Below are 24,292 nucleotides of genomic sequence, written 5' to 3'. Positions count from 1 at the left end.
AAATGCTGGAACCAATTATTAAAAAGTGGAAATTGGACATTTATGAAGTTATAATATGATTAGGCAAATTCAGCATGATTTTATGAAAGGAAAATTGTGGTTGACAGATCTAATGGAGTTATTTGTGGATGTAAATTGCAGGGTAGATAAAGAGGAACCGATAGAAGTATTATATTCAGATTTTCAAAATACATATATGTGTGTGATAAGGTGCCATAGGAAACTTTTTTTTATTCTTGTGTGGACTGTAAGCAGAATTTGTTGCCATTCCAGTTGCTCTTGAGAAAATGGTGGTATTCTTGAACTACAAAGTTGGGATAATGTGTTAGCATGGGTAGAGAACCATTTAAAGGTTAGAAATCAGTGAGTAAGAATAACTGAGTAATTTTCAAGTGGGCAGGATGTTACTGATGAGATGTAATGATGATCAATACTGAGTCCATAACTATTAAGAATCTATATTTGTGACCTAGATAAAGGGATTCAGTGCAATGTTTGCTGATGATATAAAGCCAGTTGGGGAAGCAAAGTTTGAGTGCACGGTGTGTTTGAAAGGTATGTCGGTAGGTTAAGTCATTGGCAAGAAGATGATATTTGGCGTTTAACATGTAGAAATATTAAATTATTCCATTGGCAGAATAGAACAGCAAAATATTTTTTAAATTGTGAGAAATTATTAAATCTTGGCATTCAAAGAGATTTGAATGTCCTTGTACATGATACACAGGAAGTTAAAATACAAGTTCAAGAAGCAATTAGGATCCTGAATTCTAAGTTTTTTTTTTAATTGCAAGAGATTTACACTGCAGGATAAGGAAACCTTGCTACAATAAGACTGCATTTTGTCAAGACTATACCTGAGATATCATGTACAGTTTTGGTCTCTGTGCCTAAGAAAAGGATATGCTTGGTTTCAAGGCTGTGAAACAAAAGTCAGTAAATTAATTAGTGTGGTGAAAGTGTCGTCCTATGAAGAGAGAATGTGTGAAAGGGGCTCTCTAGAGTTTTGAAGATCTCACTGAGATATAAAAGATTATGAGAGGGCTTGACAAGGTTCATGCTAAGAGTATTTTATTATATTTGCTCCCTGGATGTGGGAGCCTTTAGCTACGTTATTTATAGATCATTCCTAGTTGCCCTTGAGAACGTGGTAGTGAACTGTCTTTTGGAACCATTGCAGTCTTTGGGATGTTGGTACATCCACTGTGCTGTTGGGAGCTATGACACCTCCCGCCCCTACCCCCACCCCCCACCCCCAGGGTTTTAAACTAAGGGGCAAATCTAATGCCAAGACCAGTTAGAACTGAGCAAATGAGAAATGTCTTCATTCAAACAGTTGTGAATCTTTGGAATTCTTCATCTGTAAATGTTCTGTCCTTGAGTGTATTCAAAACTGAGATTGATAGATTCTTGGAATCTAATGGAATCAAGGGATTTGGAGATCATACAGGAGAGTGGAATTGAGTCAAGGATCAGCTGTGATCTTATTGAATCCGGGGCAGGCTCCAGGCTGTATAGTCTCCTGCTGTGCCTTTTTCATAAGGTCTTATGATGTTGATAGAAACTGGCTCTGTATGGTAATTGTTAAGGTGTCTCAATTTTACTTGTCACACACAATAATGGTCCTGTTACAATCAAGTCAGATTAAAAGCCATTTATATGCCTCCACCCCCACCTCCAACCACCACAACCTCCACCTATTGAAGTAACAAGGTTCCACTGGACTGACTCTTATGTGGGACAAGCAGATACTGTGGTAACTGAAGGGAAAACCAAATGACAGGCCAATGGGTTCGTTACATTGGGCGTTTCCCCTCAGCAACGAGAGCCAAGGTTCAGAATGTGTGCGTGTAGTATTGGAAGCGAACTCCCACTGCCTGGCATGGTTTCTGTGCTCTGCTTTGTTAACTGTATGTGGGTTCTTGTTTGTCTGTGTTTGAACTAATGACTTGAGAATAAAATGTTTTTATTACATTAATCACTGTCAGTCTCTTCTGGAAAAAAAGCTCTTTGATGTAAATCTCTTTTGTAGGAAACCGTTTTCGAAGGAGAATAAAAACAATATTCACATATGCTGGATGATGCAAAGTAGTTAGTTTCGAAGATTGTTTCTTTTGCACTTTGATAAGATTTTGTCTCCTTACGTAAATCCAAGGCTGTAAAGTCAGTAAAGTCAATAGCGCTGTTATTTTGGTTGTAAATCGTTCGATACCAACTTTAACAGTTATGCTATTTCCTCAGTGTTCAAGTATGTCTCAGGATTTTCGCCATTAATAATACCCATTGTATTGATTCAGCACCAGCTACAGGCAGATACCAGGCTGTGAGCATTGCAAAAATCGCAGGTCTTTTGAAATCTGTCGAGGAAATTGCTGCCCATTTGCCGCATGGATAACATTGACGGTTAATGCAAAAGCCTGAGGAAGTAGGTCCCATTAGTGTGACTCGGGGCTGTTTGAGATAATAGGATCACAATGAAGTCCCGTTTCTTTCTCGCACCTTATTCAACATTCTCAGAAACGTTTCAAACGGTTTCATTTGCAATGAATTATTTTCAGGGGCGGGTGCTTGTGTTCTGACGGTAGACCCGAGTGTCCATTTTCGCATAGGACAATCCCACGAAGAACAACGTGGCGAATGGAACGAGGGGACTTTCTCGCTCGTACGATTGATTTGAGGGAGGAATGTTGTCCAAGAAAACACATGAAACTCTCCGTTCCTCAAATAACGCCAGAGAATCCTATCCAAAGCCCTACGACACGGAGGGGATTTAGCGCCTCCTCTGAAGATTGGCACCGTCTATTATCCACAGGCTGGCACCTCTGGCAATGCGTGGGCAGAGAGAGAAATACTGGCATTACAAAACATAAAACAGGTTATTGTTTCAGCTCGGCGGTCAGAGTAGGTGATAAATGCACCTGGAAATATAGGAATAAGATATTACAGGACTGGGAAAAGTTACCTCCAGCCAATACTGGTTTTGTGGCGTGAATTTCGACCTGTTAGCAAAAGGGAGATGCTGAGAGGTCTGTAAGTGTAAGGGAGATGCTGGAGAGACGCGGTCTGTAAACAAGTGATGTGCTTGGCAGTCTGTACATACAGAGTAAGGGAGATGCTCAGTGGATCTTTTAGTGTAAGGGAGATGCTGGGCGGGGGTGTAAGGGAGATGCTGCGGGAGGTCTGAAAGTGTAAGGGAGATGCTGAGGGGAGTCAGTAAGTGTATTGGGAATTCTGAGAGGGGGGCTCTGTAAGTGTAAGGGAGATGCTGATGGAGTCTGTAAGTGTAAGGGAGATACTGAGGAAGGGTGATTCTGTAAGTATAAGGGAATGTGGAGGGGAGGTCTGTAAGTGTAAGGGAGACGCTGGTGGAGTCTGTAAGTGTAAGGGAGATACTGAGGAAGGGTGATTCTGTAAGAATAAGGGGATGTGGAGGGGAGGTCTGCAAGTGTAAGGGAGAGGCTGAGGGAGGCCTATAACTGCAAGGGAGATACTGAGGGGTCTGTAAGGGTAAGGGGGTTTCTGAGGGTTGTCCGTAAGAGTAAGGGAGATGCTTGGCTTGGAGGTTGGGGGTGGAGGTTCTGTTAAATGTAAGAGCCTAAAAAAACACTTGCCGGGAGGTTGCTGCTGCCTGTCTGCCTTTGTGAAAAGCGCGTTTATTTTGGACGAATTCGAAGAGCTTCGTTCCGCAGAAGCTGATTTGTGTACTTCAAACTTTCGTTTTCATTGGCAAGGAGAATTCCCAGCTGTGGAGAAGTGGCGGATACTGTCTGGAGGTTGTGGGAAAAGTCCGCTGTCGCTTCCGAGGGCTGCTCGTTTCCATTGCTTGTGGCGTGTTGGGGCTGGAGATGGAGTGAGAGTTTGATAGAGAAAGTGGGGTCCGGCGCCTAGTGGGCGCGCATGTACACACACACACACACACACACACTTACTTACCCCACTATTCAGAGCCGCCTCGTCCTATGTTCTTTAATGGAGCCGATAACAGCTCTGAAACAACGGGACTGTACATTATGCATGCGTCTCCCTTTAAAAGTCTGCTTCTTGTGCAAGTTTGAGATTTTTAACAATAAGCAAAGCTGGTGGAACTCAAAATTGCTACTCCTGTCCATCTGTTTATCTGTGTGGTGCACATGACCCTCAGAGACGGGACACACCAATCAGCTAAAGGCCAAACAGATTAAGACCAAAAATAAAACAGAAAATCGTGTCTCTAATAGGGGAAATTCAGTCCGCAACATAGACCAGAAACAGGGAGAAGGAGCCAATGTCTGCTGTCGGAATCAAAAGGGCTTGCAAGAGTAGAGCTTGGGAATTGCGACTCTTTTCCCGACGGAATGGAGCAATTCTAGCGGGGCGGGGAGGCTGGTTGTGGAGGTGGCGATCTCCGGCGAAAATCGCTCCAGAATTGACCGTGGAGGGGAAGGGGAGGTTAAACTGGCTCAAAAATCCAATACATTTCAACTGTGTGGGTCATCTGTTGCATTGCAACCCCCAAGGATCTGGCTGACTGTACAGGTGAGGAGATGACGGGCAGGTAAAGGATGGCAGATGATAAGATAGGACCAGAACTAACTGGCTGTCGTGAATCCAACAGTGCATTGGAAAAGGCAAGGAGTCCGATTGTTTCACCTCTTTGGAGCGTGTCATTAAGAGATGACAGCCCAACCCCCTTCTCAGCTGATGCCCAATAAGAGAGAGACACAGACTGACACCTGCTTAAATAGAAAAGCCCAGAGCTCAGGGACACAAGTCAGAATCTCTGATCAGCAAAAGTAACGGGGGTGGGTGGGAGGGGAGAGAGAGCGAGAAAAAAAATACAGTCGGCATCCTGACTACAACTCGTCTCGCCAAATCGATACTATGACTTCCAGTGAAATCGAGATCCCCAGCGAGGTGAAGACTGACCCCGCCGCTCTGATCGCTTCCCTCCAACTGCTACCATCCCCAACACCGAACCTGGAAATCCAACACACCAAGGTTCGTGCCTTTTTCCACTAAAGTGTGAGCAAGAGTGCCGAGTAATGGCACTCCAGAGGACAGGGCAGCAAGCTGACAGGCTGCTATAGCTCTGCGTGTGCGCGGTTGCTGATGTGTATACCCTTGTAGATATGATAGCCCTTTATAGATCATCTTTTACATATGGTCGCTGTAATCCTTAGAGAACATTTTTGCTATTTCGAGCTGAATTTGAATCGGGAGATTTTTTTCTTCAATTCGGTCAGCGTACCAGAAAGATGCTCCAGCTACTGTTTCTAGACTCGCCTCCCCAGCACCCACTGCAGCGTGCTCTGTGGACACCAAGTTCACTTTGGGAATGAACTAGGGGCTATCCAGTAGGGAAAGTGCGAGTCCCTGAATTCACACTACAACTCTATTTTTCTCTATTTCCAGCACCTTGCCGAATAGTTTACCCCTTGTCTCTTATTTGTTTGGCTTTTAAATGATTATGAGAGCAGCAGGTGGTTTTGCCCCGCGAGGGGCATCTTCACAAGGGAATGAAAGTGACAAACAGAAGCGTGGAGACACCTCATCACAGGCCTCCCGACTGCCGTGCGTAAAACCAGAGCTTCAGACGAAATGAAAGCATGGGGGTGGGGATGAGGAGTGGGGGGTGTGGGGGCGGTGACGTGTGTGTCTGTGTAAGTGTGTATCTGTGTATGTGTGTGCGTTTGTCTCTATGGTTGTGTATGTGTCTGTTCCTGTGTGTCTGTGTGTGTCTTTGTGTGTGTATCTGTGTGTGTCTGTGTATATCTATGTGTGTCTGTGTGTGTATCTGTGTGTCTGTGTATGTCTGTGTATATCTATGTGTGTCTGTGTGTGTCTGTGTATATCTATGTGTGTCTGTGTGTGTGTGTCTGTGTCTATGTGTGTGTGTCTGTGTGTCTCTGTGTGTGTATCTGTGTGTATGTCTCGGTTGTGTATCTGTGTGTGTGTCTGTGTGTGTGTATGTGTGTATCTGTGTCTGTGTGTGTGTATCTGTGTCTGTGTGTGCCTGTGTGTGCCTGAGATACACGGAGACGGGTCTGAGACTGATCCCTGAGAGACCAGTGGCTCTCCTTGCCCGTCGGGCAGGATTTATTATCGGGTGATGCCGAGGTTGTGATCGGGAGTGCGGCGGGCTCTTTCTTTCTCTCTCCTCCATGTCTGGGATATGCTGATCTCAGGTTTGTCACTGATTGTCTTTCCCAAAGGACTTGTTGGAGCAGTTGGCAGCTCCTGTGAAACCTCTGATCTCTGTGATGCTCCCCGTACAGCTTCCAAACGAGCACTTGATTCAACCTGCACTGTTACAGTTCCCTGCCATTTGGTTGAATTTTTAAAAAATTGTAATAATTCCGCGACTCAATCATGCTTAGAACCAACGGTAAAGCGATCAGTGGTTTGGTTCAAAGTTGACCGAGTTAAAGACCGAAAGAACTCCGGATGCTGTAAATCAGAAAAAAAAACAGAAGTTGCTGGAAAATTTCAGCAGGTCTGGCAGCATCTGTGAAGAGAAATCAGAGTTAATGTTTTGGGTCCAGTGACCCTTCTTCGGAGTTAAACATGTTCAGTGGTGGAAAGCACTGCCTGGAAATGTGGTGGAGGCAGGTTCCATTGGGACTTTGAAGACAGGCATTGGAAATGGTGAGCAGGGATATAGGGAAAAGGCAGGACACTGACACCAGGTAATAGAACAATGGGCCAAACGGCCTCCCGCTGCCTCTGTGCTTTCCTTGAGGTAGCTGGGTTATCCAAAGACACTTGTCTTAGTTGCGGCTCAAGCTGTTTGCGACCTAAACCGGAGTCCCCGCCCCGTTCAGGTTTATGTGACATTGAAGCATTTGTTTGTAGATTTTCTTCAGGAAGAATTAATCTTAATTTTTTACACGCCCGGGGGGATGGTTTTCCACCGGGAACTGACAGGGCGATGTGCGCATCTCGCATTCTGCGGGGATCTTCTTGCGCTCACACCAATCTCCACAAGGAGCGGGGGAGATTTATGGCTATTTTCGCGGCTTGGGAGGAGAGTCAGGTCTTTAATGCAGCCCTTTAATGCAGTATCCACTTTCCTATTTATTATAAAGAAAAACAAACAGCCGAAATAGGACGACTTGGAAAGTGAAGCTTCTATTCTCTTTCAGGAACGAATTGGGAATGAAGCCTCATTTAGTCGACGGATGGTAATTTACCCATGTTCTTCTAACATCAATCTACATGAGAGCAGTGCGGGGAGGGATGGCTTTGGGGGCGATGGTTAATGTGTGCACATCTATAATTAGACCTTGCACATTGTTACACCGCACTGTGGACAGACTGGAAACAGTTAAACACCCCTGAATTATTTCTGAGTGAAACATATGAGGAGGGTGCAGTTGACAAATTCACAGAAACCCCTCACTCCATGGAGAGCGTGGTGTAAAGTTGCGGAGAGTCGATATAGCATAGAGTCCTAGACATCTACAGTGCGAAAAAGGCCCTTCGGCCCATCGAGTCTTTGCCAGTCAGAAGCAAGCACCTAATTATTCTAAGATAACAAGGTGTAGAGCTGGATGAACACAGCAGGCCAAGCAGCATCAGAGGAGCAGGAAAGCTGACGTTTCGGGCTCTGATGCTGCTTGGCCTGCTGTGTTCATCCAGCTCTACACCTTGTTATCTCAGATTCTCCAGCATCTGCAGTTCCTACTATCTCTAACCTAATTATTCTAATCCCATTCCCCAGTACTTGGCCCATAGCCTTGTATCGCATATTTAACATAACACAAACTGATGGATAGAAAGAAAGACGCCTCGGGCACATCGTGCTGATCTGTAATGTGTTTCAAATTGATGTTGATTGCAATCTAGCCTTTCCTGACTCCCCCAGTCTTGGGGAGTTCGTTACATCCCACTGAGGGAACGCAGGGCGTACGTGAGAGCGCGACTGCAAAAGTGTTTAAAATATTCCGTTCCGTTGTTGATCCAGCTCAACCTCCATTCAACTGGATTCCAGAGCCTACCAAATTTGATTCAATTCTGAATTCTTACTTTGAGAAGGGTTCCTGCCCATCTTTAAGAAAATAAATAATAATTCTACAACGGCATGGACAAGAGAGCCGGCGGGGTGACAATAAAAACGGAGAATGTGTTCACACTCGAAGTGTTGCAGTTTAAGTGGAGTTTGAGACCCAGGTCAAGAGTCCGCCCGACACTAAAGTGAAGTGCATTACGGTATACGGATCCGAGCCCGAGAAGATGGCACAGTGGCTCTGTGGTTAGCACCAGGTTCGATTCCACCCTCGGGTGACTGTGTGGAGTTTGCACATTCTCCCCGTGTCTGCATAGGTTTCCTCCGGGTGGTCCGGTTTCCTCCTACAGTCCAAAGATGTGCGGGCTAGGTGGATTGGCCGTGCTAAATTGCCCGTAATGTTCAGGGATGAGTGGGATGGGTTCTGGGTGGGATGTTCTGAGGGTCGGTGTGGACTTGATGGGTCGAAGAGCCTGTTTCCACACTGTAGGGATTCTAAGATCTGACTGTTCTTCACATCAGAACCAGTTTAGGCCTTTGCATCCAATTTACATTATTCACGTTTAACACGATGTGAAAGTAAGGCGCTTGGCTCTGATGTTAAACTTTCGCGAGATAACATCTTCACTCTTCCATTTGACAAGGCATTGGGTGTGAATCTGGTCCACCGTCTACCTGCTTTTACTTTGAACGCCTCGAGCTTCTTCACTCTGTTATTTAAACATTTGCCTGTAACTGTTGGCTGACGGCTCTGTTCATGGTGGAAACAACTCTGTGTATGTGCGGAGACAGTCCTTTTTATGTATGGAGGCAGGGATGTTAATGAGTGCAGAATTCCCTGTACGGGGGTAAATTGCTCCAAGTACACGACCGACGCCCGGCGTATATATGGAGCTCACTTATAGGTAGCTGCAGGCAGAGAGGAGCCAGGCAGCATGGACAGCGTTCCGAGGAATAATCATGATCGAACTCGAAATGTTAACTCTATAGATGCTCCCACACATGCTAAGCTTCTCCAGCATCCTCTGTTTTCATTTTCTGAACAGGGTTCTCCCTAGTTGGAACCCAATTTAAGACGAGCATCTGCAGCATGGATGTAGCCCATGAAGTGTTTGCTTGTGTTCAAATTGATACAAATTCATTGTCGGCAAGCTATTTCTTCCTTTTGCAAGTGTAATATTTGATGAAAGTTCATAGAATCTTGTGACATGGATGGAGGCTATTTAGGCTATTGTACGTGTCCTGGCTCTTTGACAGAGCTAGCAACGCTCTCTATTACCATCTTAATTCTTTGTTTCTTTTTATGTTGTATATCCAATTCTCTTTTGGAAGTCAATGCTAAACCTGCTTTCAACGCCCTTTCAGATAATGGGTTCTCAGATCAAACCAATTGACTGCATGAAATAAATTCTCACCATCCTTCTTACCAATTGCCTTAAACTTAGCCTTCCTGTTAATTGGAACAATTTCTCTCTATCTTCTTTCAAATCAAATTACTCTTTTTGAAAGTTTGTCATGGCAAAAGTAGCTAGGAAAAATTGGTATCAAAAATTAATAGATTTGGTTCTTCTTGTAAAACGATAAATTCAGTTCTATTACTTTAGATGAACAATTGTGTAATGGAGGGAGATTGAAGGCCAGGGCTAATAGCTCTAGACTATGTATTTATATTTAACATTTTTGGCTTATTTTACAATCATTCAAAGGTGATGCATATTCCATACAAAGAAGTGTTAGGTAATTTGATCCAATTTTGATAACTGTGTCCCAGATTCCATAATGATGTTTATTTAATGTATTCATTTAAAAAACAATTTTACCAAGCATACAGCATCCTATTTCTAATTCCATAATGAAACAAATAATTATTAATTATTACATCATACCTGCAATTTTCAGATACTTGCCATGTACTTGATACGTGACAAGAAAACTAAAAAGAATGACATCAATGATCAGATTCTGACAGATTATTTTAAACAACTTTCTTTCTTGTCAACCTCCTCCTAATGATGTTGGCTTCTTCATTCTGTGGGTAGAAGCTGCTTTCTGTTGTATTAAGCAAGGGGCCCTTGTTGGTTGTGTGGGATTTGACAGCAAATTCTCGGCACCTATTCACCAACGTGCCGTATTCAAATCACATGCAAACACATCCTGCAGAAGTCACTGAATAGTGATTAACAGTGGGAACACTGACTAATTTTTTCTACCTATCTTGGAAACATTCAGACTAATTTCATTAGGTTGACTTCTATCTCAGGTAACACAGCCCAAACTAGAACTTGAACTTGGCCAAAAACTCAACTGGATATCATCACTGAGCTACTGGGGAAAAATTGAAATGATTTTATTATAAAATCACATTATGAGAAGTGTAGTTTTTGAAATAAACTATGAAGGTATATCAAGTCCAAACAGATCGTGAATGGTATACAGAGTGATACCTGGATTGAATAACCCAAAATACTGTGGACAGAGCTTTTTTTTTTGGATTGTGTAATCTATAGGACTATGCATGGAGTAATATCTAAATTAAGTAATCCCTTTGACTATAGGAAGTGTGACATTGGGATTGAATAGTGCACATTGATTGTGACATTTTGATGACTTATTACTGCTTTATAAAATCCCGCAATTTCTCTTACCTGTTCTTCACACTACAAAGTGGAGAAATCATTGTCATAGTTACCTGAAGGTATAAATATTTTTATTTTACTTGCTATAATGCTTGTTCTAGTACAGGAACATATAGAGAAGCTGTGACAATAATGTAAACAGCATTCACAAACTCTTAGGTGTGCTATGTCATCTCAGCCTTGAAATATACTACAATAAGACAGATTCCAATGTAATTTAAAAGGTGTACGCACTACTGTTAATGGCTAATCAATTCATATCAAGTTCTAATTTGTAAAATTTATGAAAACTATTAGTCTTTTAAATCTGTATTAATTGGTCACTGAAAATTCCACACAAAGAATTCAATGTTTTGTTTGATGTGTTTGCTAATGAAGCTATCATGGTGAACAGCAACAGAAGGCACAAAGAATCACATGGTTTAACAATTAGCAATTAGTTTTTATTGATTGATGCAGGGCAATCTCATAATATGTAAATTAATTATTATACAAATGGTGCACAACATGGAAATCTGCCTTTTTCTGCTGCTATATTCCCTACTAGTCTGATTCTGCACTTGGTCAAAATGTAGCACAGGTTATGAAATATCGGAATCTTTACCAGAAGGCCACAGAATTTAGTCCAAACTCTATCAGACAGTTATGACTTACCTCTGTGGGTTTAGTTCTTGAATGGCCTTGCCTTGGTGCAACATTCTAGTGTTGCAAGACTCAAAGTAGAGTCACAGCCAGCTTGCCAAGTACTTCTCTGATGGGGAATTGAAATCAATTGTTTAGAACCTGTGGTTCTTTCAGTTGATGAAGATAATACAGCCAAACACAGCTTGATACAACATAAACTGGAGATAAATCAAATATAAAATTATTTTAAAGACATATTTATTCCAAGTTCCATGGTTATGATATCGGATAAAACTGATTAAGTCACCCAGCTTTAATTGCTTTTACTTTTGTAAACTAATTGAAATTAATCAGCCTGCTCAGACATAATAATAATTTAAACTCTGCATTAGACACTGTTCAGTAATACCTGTTTCAGTTCCACCAGTAAATCCTGTACGTATCAGAATTCAAGTCTGATCTTGGTTACAGATTACATTTTAGCAGTAAATTACTTTGGGGGAAATCTGACTCTGACCATGTAATGAGCTCACACTTTAAGCAAGTACAAATTAGACCTAATTTTCCTGACTGTTTTCTTTGAGTAAATGTTTCTTTTCTACTTAGGCATGAATGTCCCATTAGATAAACAAGCCCTTGATAACTTATTCCTGAGTAAAGACATTTCCCTTTCTACACAAAGTGGTTGTGTGTGAGTAGGGCTCTTTGTAGTTGCCTCTCCCAGCTGTTTGCCTGAGCAGTTCTCAGGGGGAGTGGAAGCAGCGAACCTGGAATAACAACAACATTAGACTTCATTTACCTCTCAAGAGAGTTTAGATCTCGCTAAATGGATTGAATTGACGTGATATTGTATACCAGGCTAGACCAAAGGGTTGCGGTGAATTAACTTTTTCCAGTTCCTTGAAGCTTCCTTAAAGGGTGGCTGGTTATTAGGCTACATGTGTTGGTTGTAATTAATATGGCCTTCCATACCTCCACACGTTGATAGGTATTTGCACTGTCTGGGTGATAAATTTCACAAATGAAAGCATTGCTGGTGGTTCCAGCCATTTAGTGATTTTGTGTCACAAAGTTCAGTCTATTGGGCATAAATCCTGCCTTGTAAACAGCGGGAGCAGTAATGAGCTTTCCTCCACATTTTAGTATCATCATATCAAATTCATGAAAGGATTCCAGCAGAGGAAGGAGATGGGATGCACTGGGCAACAGAAGAAAAGACCATTTATTAGGAAAGCTTCAGGTTGCTGTAGTGCTGGGGTTTGTTACTTCACACCTTTATCTCATAAATGCTGACATTTTGTTTGAAACTCTTACCTCAAGTGTTATGCCTAGTTTCATGTAAAGGTTAATCACTTTTGAGCTGTCAGGATGTTTTTAGCTCTTTTAAGCAATGAAGTTGATAGCATTCCAGTGCCCCCTTGTATCTGGTACTTAGGATGATAACATTCAATTAAGTTGATATATAACTATCATCACATTTCTTTCATTTGTTGGCAGTCAGAGAATTTATTTTAATTAACTCCACAAATCATATCTTTGAAAAGAGCATTTGTTCAAGATAAAACAGAGCACACAGCCAGCAGTTTTGTCTGGAAGAGATATTCACATTATTCACCAAAGAGATAAGAACTCTTACAAAGAGTCCAAACTAATTCGAATGCCACTTGAGCCTGTGTAACACGAATTCTGCAAAGAGTGGAGCATTGGTATATGAGAAATGGAGTAGAAGTAATGGGCCGAGAATGTCCAAGAAGTACCTTCATCGTTTTGGCCTAAATTATTCCTTCTACCACTGTGCAGGTCAGTGGCTCTGCTATTCGTCTCTGACCCAAGTGATCTGGAGTTCTTCAGATCAAAACTTAAGTCTTGCTGAGCTGAGATCAAACGGGCGAAGGTAGGGATACTGCCGGTGATTCATCATTGCCAAGGCGGGTGATTGGGCCAAATGGAGCCGTTGCAAATGAAGTTGACATTCCAGCGATCTCCTCTGTTTGATCAGGGCACCATTCTCTTAATAACATTAATTTTCATTCAGCAACAGAGCAGTGGAATCTCCTGTAAATATAACTCGAAATACAAGGATACGTGTAGACAGCAGGATTTTATTTACATGCATGTTAATAAATGATCGTGTACAATAGACTGTGCACAAACGGATAAAATTAACACGCATATTGTATTGTCACTAAATGTATTTAGCCTATTAATGGCAATAACCTTTTGAAAAGATATGTGCGTGAGTTACATGTTAAAAAGTTAAATTCACTACATCGCCACGTTCTTTCATTCCCACCTGCAACCATCCGACCAAATGGTGTAACTTGAAACAAATTACTATTATTTTAGTGATACTTAACTTATCACTAAAATAATTTAATGTTACTAGATTAACACCCATGTTAAAATAGCGAAAAACTGTTCAAACATGCATCCACCATTATTAGCAAAGGTTCGTTTTTTTGGCGACGGTGGGGTGTGCTATAATCTTGAATTGCGCTCTGAGGCTCAGACCAAGGTCGGGGGGATAAAAGTCTTTATTTGTTCAATTACTTTTCGAGGTGAACGAAGGCAAAATGTTCACCGAAATCTTAGTGGGCACCTCTGTACACGTGTTTTCCAACACCGCGGGCATCCGATCATTACAATATAATACAGAAAGCAAGAAACCAGGGTAGGTAAATATATAAAATGCGATTTTAGAAATCAGTCAAAATGTCAATACTTGGATTCCACGAGGAACGTTTGAAAATTTACTTGTAAACCGTAGGAAAGGTATAATGTATAAAATATATTATTTTGGACTAAATTACGAAGCATAACAGACACGCAGTGAAGATTCGATTAATGTTTTATTTCAGTAAATAATTGTCGGTACTATTGTCTTTGACCACAAATGCATAAGCCACTATGACCTTGCGTCCCGCATTCTGAAAATCAGCAAACATTCGGGACATAGCGTCCCTCAGATGTGTCGTTCACAGTAAGAAAATAAACACTTTGGTGCCCTATGGTTGCTCTGTTGCCATATGTAAATTTCACGACTAATTGAGGAGACAAGGAAAATAGATTGAGCAAACATTTGGTGCAAGTATTTTGTTCCATAACAAAATGTCAAGTTACATTCCTAGTTTCGTAACAGATTGATGGCCGATAGTTAAAGATAGTCAGTGTCATCTCCTCCCATTCTATCAATGCGAGGCAGCCCTCCCACCGAGCACTCTCACCAAGACACGACTGTTTCTACATTTCTAATGCCTATAATCCTTGTTGGTCCTGATTAGCGACAATGCAGTCTTCGCTAACACTGTTTGAGGCCTAAACTGATACCAGAAAGTCTGTCTTGAACGACTTTGGAATGCAAAACGTAACAACCCAAAAGCAGCATTGTAGTTTTGGAACTAGAACAACCAGAACAAAATAATATACCAAACGAACTTATAAAGCACACTAAGTTGTTGAGTTAAAAACCGAAATAACTGCTGTGAATCAGAAAACAAAAACAAAAATGGCTGGGAAAGCTCAGCAGGTCTGACAGCATCTGTGAAGAAAAAATCAGAGTTAACCTTTCGGGTCGAGTGACCCTTCCTCAGAACCCCGGGAAGGGTCACTCAATCCGAAACGTTAATTCTAAGCTGTTTGGTGATGTCTAGAAGTGAATGCATGATTGTGTTTTACTAGTATCCGAAATTTACAGGGAAGTATAGTGGTCGTTCAATTAAATTGAGTTCTGATCCATAGAGAGTCCCATGTTTAGGGTTTGCGTGTCCGTCAACCAAGCCCTCCTATTGTTTTCCGATCTAACCGCACCTTGTTGGGAGATTACAAAATGGCATTGGCTGGCAAGGCAGAATTTTTAAGTTTTAACCCTGTTAAATAATAGAACCTAGTGGAGAATTGGCTTCTTCAAAAAAAACACATCAGATGCTGAAAATAAGTAATATTTTACCAGGAAGGTGTTTTCCCGAGATAACCAGTGAAGCGATATATGTCTAACAGCAATATTAATAAATGCATGCAATCATCTCATGCCAAATCACTCAGGATAAGAATGGACAGTGATGCTGTAACGTTATTTGTAAAATTCCACGTAGAGTTAAATAGTGCTTCAAGGGGAAAAAAATTAGACTTTCTTTATGACAACTAAGTTCTTCGTCACTCATATGCAGTAAGCATTTAGATTCTTGGCTGAGTTCCTGTATAATTCACATTCTCAGAAATTATTTGCATTTTATTTCCTCTGTTTGATTGTGTTCTTGCTAGTCTCATCCAGAGTGTAGAATCACAGAAAACAGAATGGTTACAGTGCAGAAAGAGGCCATTTGTGTCCATGCAGTTCTCTGCAATGGCAACTCAGCTAATCCCATTTCCCTGCCTTGATCATGTTGTTCTGCCAATTTCTTTGCAAACATTTCGAAAGAGGTAAAAGGTTGAGTGCTCTGGATTTCCCTTCCCTTTAGCTTTTCCACCTAATGAGGCAAGCCACATCCTTCAAGAATGCTTTGTGGTTCAATCTAAGATCATGATGCTCATGGAAAAAGAATTGTGCCAGCTTTTATGGACATCACACTGAAATCTAAATATTTTAGGTTTGGCTCAACTGTGTACAGTTAATGTTTTACGGTCAGGTAGAATTTCGCCCACCCAGATTATGGTTTTGCTACAAAATAGTGTGCAGCAGTCAAAAGCAAAATGGTGTGGAGACAACATATATGTTTCTAATAAGGATTACACCCTAAATTGTTTAAATATTTAAAAAATATAGAGGCTAATAGTACGAATAATCCCCAATGAAACATAAGGCATTTTTTTCAATTGCAGTGTGATTGAAGATTGGAGAATTACTGGGATTAATAAGGGATTAATAACAGAATCTGTCAGAGTCTACTTTGCAAAGATCAATAAAATCAATTTGTAGTTTTAATGAAATGATCCAAGATAGTTTAAGCGGACCATCTATCACTGAGTTTGTGTTTTGTTGGTTAAAACCAGCAGAAGTGCTTACAGATTTCTCCAGAATATCTTGTACCCTAAAATATTTTCCTGACATTTTTTAAATTATTCATTTTGTGGGATATGGGTGTCACTGGCTGGCCAGTATTTATTGCCTATCCCTAGTTGCCCTTGAGAAGGTGGTGGTGAGCTGCTTTCTTGAACTGCTGCAATTCACATGCTATGGATTGACCCATAATGCCATTAGGGACGGAATTCCAGGATTTTGACCCAGCAACTTTTTGCTGGAAATTGCATCCTTCATACTACAATAAACATACCTATAAAGATACAATGTCAAACAGTGCTCCTGTGCTAATTGTTTAATTACTTATCAAAATAAACATAATTTTACAATATTTAAACTGACTTTCATTTATGTCAATTAAATTTTGTCAGTGTTTGATGAGGAAGAACTCAGGCATAGATTTTAATTTCAAAATGCAAAGCTATTATTGTGAAATATGTTTAAAAGATCTAAAATAATGAGAAAGACTAAACTAAGTTTTAAAGTAACAAAGAATGTAGAGTGTATGGAAGTAATCCTTGATGTAATGGTTACAAAGAGTTGTGTCCTGTTATTAGCAATGATTGGAAGCATTTTTTAACTTCCTGCTGATGGCCTGAGATACAAATAGTGCAGTTTTGTGCCACAACAAAGAAAAGGGAAAAACCATCTGTGACTCATTGAAACTATAAAAACTCATCAAGATCACCTCGTCCTTCACAATAGTATTAAAAGATAATATTTTCCAGCAGTTGCTATTACCTATCATGACTCATTGGTAAATCACAGTCCTGACTTTAAAAGTCTTGTAAAGGAGGTAATCACAGAATTTCCACTGAGGGTTGCACTCTAATACATGAGACATTATTACTTGGTTTAGAAAACTCATCCTTAACCTGATATACAATAACATAAACTTTGCAGACAGTAAGCTTGGTATTTTTCGGGACAGTGTAAGTTACTGCAAATTGTGTAAACTGGTTCAGACAGAAACAGGATAATCTGGAATCATACATCAGGGCAAAGGATTTATTCTAGGCACTATTTGTCACAGCATGGTAAATGCATTGTAAAGTATTTACAGTGTTGTTAAACATTATGACCGAAGCAGTTCTTGCCCTAAGAGGAAAAATAAACTTGGTATGTGTTAATAGATACCAGGTATCCAGATTTAAGTCTAGGACTTGCAAAATGCACACTCTGTGTAAACCTATTTGCGCAGTTGATGATCCATGGAAAGAAAGGGAAACCAGTTAATTGGACTACTAATGGCTCTTGCACTGGTTGACCTAAACGATATCAGGTTCATTCACACATTTCAAAATTTGTGCCTGGTGAAACTGAAAGTGTCACACCCACGGCTGCACAAATTCTGGTCATGCAACTACCTCCAGGTCTTCCAATGTCCTGTCAACTGCTTGCACCTTGGTAGTGCTCTCCATTTCTCCAGAATTAAATATATGCTTGCTATGATTGCATTAAGGCAGCCCTGCAACCTGCATTCTAATTCAAAGCAGCAGGAGGTTGTATCCTCAAGTTGCAGTGTGATCTGACACACCTCACCTGGCACTACAGACAAAGTACCAGTGGAACATTTGTCAGTTGATGCAAATATATAGAGCTAAGAAGACAGAACAGAAGAAGTATGACCTCTTCCTGCAACCTCAGCCTCTTCTAAATGCTGGAAGATCAATAACAATCAACTATCAGATAGATTACAGTTTCCCTATGAAGTGCACTAAACTCAATGAATGTAACATATATACTATTCAGGACTATGCTCAAGTACTATTCCAAGGTAGCAAGTCCTCAGAAGGCAGGCAAAAAGTTTATTTTTACTTTAAAATAATACAAGGGAAAAGCAGAGTGATGCTAGCCATTGCTTCTCGTGGCAGTAGTTAATGACACACTTCATCGGGGCTATGCGTTCACTTCCTCTGAAAGAAGCACAAATGGAAGGTTAATAAGCAGTAGCTTTAAAATTCCATATAATGCTGAACACCTTGGAGATCAAACAGTGTGCAGCCATAAATACCCAAAATTAAAAACTTGGTGTGGCTCAGCTAATAATTAGCAAGATAATATTTAGTGCTAAATACAGATGCTGCTGTGAGTTGTGATTGCCTATAATGTAAGTGCATTAGTTAAATTTTAAGATTAAGGCAACAGAAAAAATGAGAGAAGCATTATTGACAAATCTCAAACTGGTCAATATGATACACTAGTTAGCAATCAATAAAGTAAAAATGAATATTGGGGAATAGCAATATGAACACGGAGTAAAAGTCCATGATCAAACTTCTGTTGTGAGGTGGCAATAATGGATGGATTTTTATGGAATATTTTGCATTTGCTGAAAAGACAGTTCCTGCCCTAGAGTTAGTTTGGTATTATGCAGCAGGTTTTAACGTTGAATAGTCTCACACAGTTTGACTTCACATCACTTGCAATGTATCTGCAACCTCTGTAAAAAATAACAGCTGAAACTTAAAGTTTAAAAAGAGACCAAACTGTTTTATGGACTTTAATGTCTTTAATGCTAGAAAAATGTTGATGGACTCATTGATATATATTGACAATAGGTATCTCAGAAAAATCCTTGGGCACAGAACATATTTCTACATATGCCTGCTTTTGTTGATTGAAGACCAGTGTGAATGAAATGAAAAGTACATGACCTTTGTCAAAAATAGTGTTAAACTGATTGATCTAGTCCATTCTCTGTCTTGGAAATTTGTATTCATAGAACCATAGAAATTTATGGCACTTGAGGAGAGCACTCAATGAAGGACTATCCAACCAAATCCTACTGCCCAGCCCTTCATTTGTAGCTCTAAAACATTGGACTGTATATTTAATGCAAGTTGTTCTCTTTTTCTCAGAAAGGTAAATCACTCATATTAATTGCAAAAAAAAGAATTAATCTATTCAAGCCAACAAATGAAGATATTAAGTTAATCACTAAAATAGGACTGAAGAATCAGTTTCAAAATGAGAAAATCAACTAAACTGTATCTAGGACGTGACTCCAAAATTGTGGGCAGGACATTTGGAGTAGAGTCATGTCCAATATAGTGCTTCCTTTAAGAGACAGCTTGGAGGCTTTCTGATAACGAAAGCATGGGCTGAATGTAGGTGCAGATATAATGCAAGATCTAGGCCCAAAACGTCAGCCTTCCTGCTCCTCTGATGCTGCTTGGCCTGCTGTGTTCATCCAGCTCTACACCTTGTTATCTAAAATGAATGTTATTTAGGTTATGTTTGGGACTAGCACTTGTCTAGAAGGTAGGAGGCACATGTAATTATTCTCAGTTAGACTTGGTGAGGCTGAGGGGTGGGATAACCATTTCTCATCCACAGTTCTCTGATTCCTAGTTAACGGCCACATATGTCTCATATAAAAGATCTGACACAGATAATAATTTAGTTGAAACATCAGACATTTCTGCTTATCGTCCTGTGTTCATTCACCTCAGTTATATTTCTATTTAATTTTTATCTGAGTACAAATCATGTTCACTGTATGAATATTGTATCTGCATTGTGTTTATTGTGACCACAAGTTGGTCTTCAGATGATTTTTTGACAGAAAGGAGGTGAGTTAGTGAATTAATTTATGACAAATTATCAATATTCCCACTTCATTTTTTGAAAAGCTCATTCTCTCTTTTTGGTTCACTCATGCATCATTCTTTGCTTAGAAGTTATGTAATGATCTCTTCTCTGTGATTTGCCTGTACCACGCTAGAAGCTACCAGTAAGAGGTCTGCAAAAACAAGATGAACTCTAGTAACCTTTACACCCATTTGAACATAAATAATGACATTTATTAAAATCGGGTAAGGTCATGAATTTCCAAACCCATTGTACCTAATTTTCTCATCAACCCTTTACATGGTTTACATTTTACTCAAGAGTTAAAGATCAAAGCAAAACATGATAGAGACTATTATTAACTAACTACTACAGTGGTCCTCATTTGATGCTAAAGCATATGCTGATTATATTAATGTCCATGGAATTATGCTAAGAAGTTAATTACTGAGGAACATATTAAAAATGATGAGATTATAGTGCAGTGATATGACTTTTTGGAGGACAAAATAAAACATGACTTAAGAATTCGAACTGCATTCGATTAGCCTCATGACTTCAGCTTTATTGCACAATTACTGTAAGACACAGATGTTCCTATTTCAGTATGAATTCCAGTTTAATATCTGTTCCTCATGTCCAAAATTTGATCTAGTATGTACAGTTGCATGGCACATATATTACAAACTAATGACTATAGTTGGAGTTATTCGTACAAGAAGGATTTGTGTCTTGCATATATTAATTGACAATTAGTCACAATATGATATTTATTCAGAATTTTAATGATTAAATCTGTGCCACATTTATATAACAAAATTGAGTGCCTCTCCAATGACACTGTGTTTCTCAGTCTCATGTCACTTCCAATACAATGATAATTGCAAGTTCTGAATGTTCCAAATGGGCGGAAATGAAGTTTTTCAGTTGGAACAGGATATGAAATTTCCTGAGTTATCCTAGGAACAGGTGCCCAATGTGCATGAGGTTATGGAATATTTACAAAACTGTGTCATTCCATAACTGGGAAGACACTGGAAGCCAAACAGCTGCTAATGCTTCAAAAATAGCTGAGCATTTGATGCCTGCCTCTCTGAGCATGGGAGTCAAAAACTCTCAAAGCAGGAAGCTACATATGAAAAAGGAATTATTTCTATGGACTGAAGTTGTAACCAGCTACTAAATCAATTAAAATAGAAGAAATTCCCATTCATTCAATCCTCCATTCACCCAAAGTTATTCCTCATGTGGGAAACCGTTATTTGGGATGCGAAAACTCTTCCGGTATGAAAACATGTGTGAAGCTGAAAATACAAAAACATCCCATGACAGCCATGAGAAACACTTGTGATTATGTGTCCAGTTCTTGAGATATATAGTAGAGCAATTAAAAAACAATTATTTAAAGAAAAAATAGTAGACTAATCTAATTAAAATAAATATTAATTCATTTTCAGCAGCTAATAATTGAATTAATAAATAACTTGTAGGCGTTTGACTGAAATTAGATCCTCAAATAAATGACAGGTCTCAATTTCTCCTTGTTCCCTTTTCAAGGATAAAATCCATCAGATCATCTGAGGGCTTCTTAATGGTGAACAGGTTATAATGCCGATAGATTGTGTTATATATATAGAAACAGCAAACCAAAATATGGTATAAACCAAGACTTACCTTTTCCTACAGTTTATCTCATCTTGATGTTGAAATTTCTGGAGATGACATTCATAGGGTGACATGGTGGCTCAGTGGTTGGTGCTGCTGCTTGGTGGAGGTGGGTGTCTGAGTGTGTAGTGCTAGAGCTGAAATAGCACAAATATCAGGAGAGGCTGAACAAATTGAAGCATTTTTCTCCAGAAGAGACCTGAAAGAGGGCTTTAAACTAACAAAGAGGTTTCATAAGACTAACACAGAAAAGCTGTTCCCACTTCTGGGGGATGTCTGACATGAGGGCCATAAATATAAGCCAGGTCAGTCACTAGTAAATACAAAAGGAATTCACAAGAAACTCATTTACTCAGAGACTGGTGAGAATGTGAACATTCCACTGACCAGAATAATTGTAGTGACTAGCATTGTTCTATTTAAGGAAAGCTAGCTGAGTCCATAGAGAAGAAAGAAATAGAAAGATTATTGGATATAGTAAAGATGAAGCAAGATGAGATGAGGTTTTTGTGCAGCGTGAACATCAGTGTAGATCTAGTGGGCCGAATACCCTATTTCTGGGCTATAAATACTATGTCATTGTGCATCTGTAATTAACAGAAATCATTGCTTACAGAATGCTTGAGCAAAATAAAACAGGAATAGACAGTGTGTCAGTTGGCATTGAAAAGAAATATGCATTATAGTTGGAACCCTTCCCCAAAACTGGAACAATAAAACAATTGTCTGAGAATTACTGTAAGCAATGTTATCATGCAAACACACTTACAACTAATTCTTCTATCTATTGTTTGAATGGAGACATTAATCTAGTTAGTTTAAATGGCCCAGTGCCTCCAATAAAATTGCAGAGAGAGGAGTTTGATGTAAGAGCATACTGTTTGGCAATATTGCTCATGGTAATTCCCTAACAATGCCTGTACTGATTGCTTATAAGGGTGAGCTGGTGAAGTAAGATGGCACGTCATCATACACTGGGAGTGGATCGATCATCTGTCCACCTTCTCTCACTGAAATAAGAAATGGCACAGCCAATAACTAAACAGGGGGTGAAAATTTTTCAAATATTTTAACAACCCTAAATCAACGATAAACAGCTGTGAAGTTAATCAGATCAAATAATGGCACCTTTTGTCCACATAATATAATCTGTACTAAATTCAGTCTTTAATCCCACCTGACACTGACATCTCTGGCACATCCCTGCCACAGCTATATCCCCTAACCACCCACTCAATCCCTCCACATTCCCTGCTTGAGATCTGGGACATATAGCTGTTTAAGAAAAGCACAAAGTTCGGGTTATTATCTTTGAATGAATGTTGTTCTCAAAGTGTATTAGCAAATGATTCGACTTTTCTTAGGGTCAGCTAATTTAGTGACAAAAACAGTACAGCCAGAAGTGGAGTAAAAGTCCCTATGTTTTGCCTGTCAATACAGCTTTAACTCTAACTTAAGAAAAATCACCCTTTCTACAGTGGTGCAACATTTTCTCTCCCCAACTGCAACCATGAGTGAGATGCAAGTCAAGTATTAATCTGTGTTGAATTATGGACAGTTAGTGTTGAGTTCTCATATACAATGGGTGCCCAAATTAAATCCATACTTAACTGGCATTTATAGGTGTGCATTAATTTGCCTGAACTATGTCAGGATGCAGAGATGAAAAGACACTGCTGTTATACATTACAGCACTTTAAGCACCAACTCCTTAGAACTTCAACATCATTTAGAGGCATTTAACCATCCAAGATACATGAAGAGTTTGTTGTCCTAAATTAAACACATTGGAAATCTAAATCTTCTTTAGCTCTCTGCCTGAGGGTAGATCCTGAATAACAATTTGCTGTACATTGGCGTGATTTTTTTTTAATACAGGAAAACTGTAAATCCCCAACCATAACGAGAACTAGATATTTCTATATCAACCTGTTCCGCTGTGTTATTACACATCTGTGGAGTAGGTGGGATTTGAATCCAAGCCTCCAGGCTCAGAGGTAGAGACACTACTACTGTGCCACAAGAGGGCCCTCAAGGTGACAAGTAGTCTGCCAGATTTAACCTTTTTTCTAATCAACCTGTTCAAAGATTTTATTACACACCTCTGGAGCAGGTGGGACTTGAACTCGGGCCTCTCGGTCTAGGAGTAGAATGATGATTGAACCCTGTGCTGTTGATCCAATCCATATGTTAGCTGTTTAACCAACTTAACTAACTGTCCCCAAATTTTGAATCTAACCTAAGAGATATCATATACCCTTCCTGTTAATCCTAAATCCCATACTGCAAGTGGCAGAAACATACAACAGATCATGGTTGGAGATCTGTATCTAGCATTTCTGTTAGAAAAATAGAATATGGAATTATGACGGTGGGAGTGAATCATAAAGCTATAATTGAATTGGAGGCCAGATTATGTCACAAACTATCAGAGCAAATCCTGACTTTTATTGACATCTTCTGAAACCTAAAGTAAGATTATGGCAGTTAATCACTTGCTGCAATCTATAATTTTAAAGCTTTCAATGCCTGCAATGTAATTTACAAAAAAACCTAATGATATTTAAAAGTAGAGCTGAAATGACCTTGGTTCAAAGTGAGACTGTTTTGAAATAATTTCTGTAGAATATAGTGTCATGCAATTCTCAGAGGCTCAGTAAAGAAATATTTGTTATGGCCAATACAGTACATGTCTTAAGTCACCGGTCGCAAGGTCATAAATATTCAATTTAACTCATGTGGGGATATTTGTCACATTTTACCATGGAACGAGACAATTTATTTTGGATGCAT

The 24,292-nt window shown here is 39.8% G+C and overlaps 1 protein-coding gene across 1 annotated transcript in view; it reads left to right on the top strand.

The window, feature by feature from the left end:
* The first annotated feature begins 4,811 nt into the window (after nt 1–4,811).
* aldh1a2 (aldehyde dehydrogenase 1 family, member A2) overlaps nt 4,812–24,292 on the top strand; it is a 68,725-nt gene continuing 49,244 nt past the window's right edge. Inside the window, exon 1 of the mRNA XM_020513964.2 lies at nt 4,812–4,977. Coding sequence (XP_020369553.1) covers nt 4,861–4,977 — 117 coding nt within the window. The 5' untranslated portion in view covers nt 4,812–4,860. The remainder of the gene's footprint in view (nt 4,978–24,292) is intronic.

Source organism: Rhincodon typus, chromosome 33 (assembly GCF_021869965.1).
Source record: "Rhincodon typus isolate 14 chromosome 33, sRhiTyp1.1, whole genome shotgun sequence".
Lineage (NCBI taxonomy): Eukaryota > Metazoa > Chordata > Chondrichthyes > Orectolobiformes > Rhincodontidae > Rhincodon > Rhincodon typus.
The sequence above is the reverse complement of the archived record's forward strand: the minus strand, read 5'-3'. Positions and strand labels throughout refer to the sequence as shown.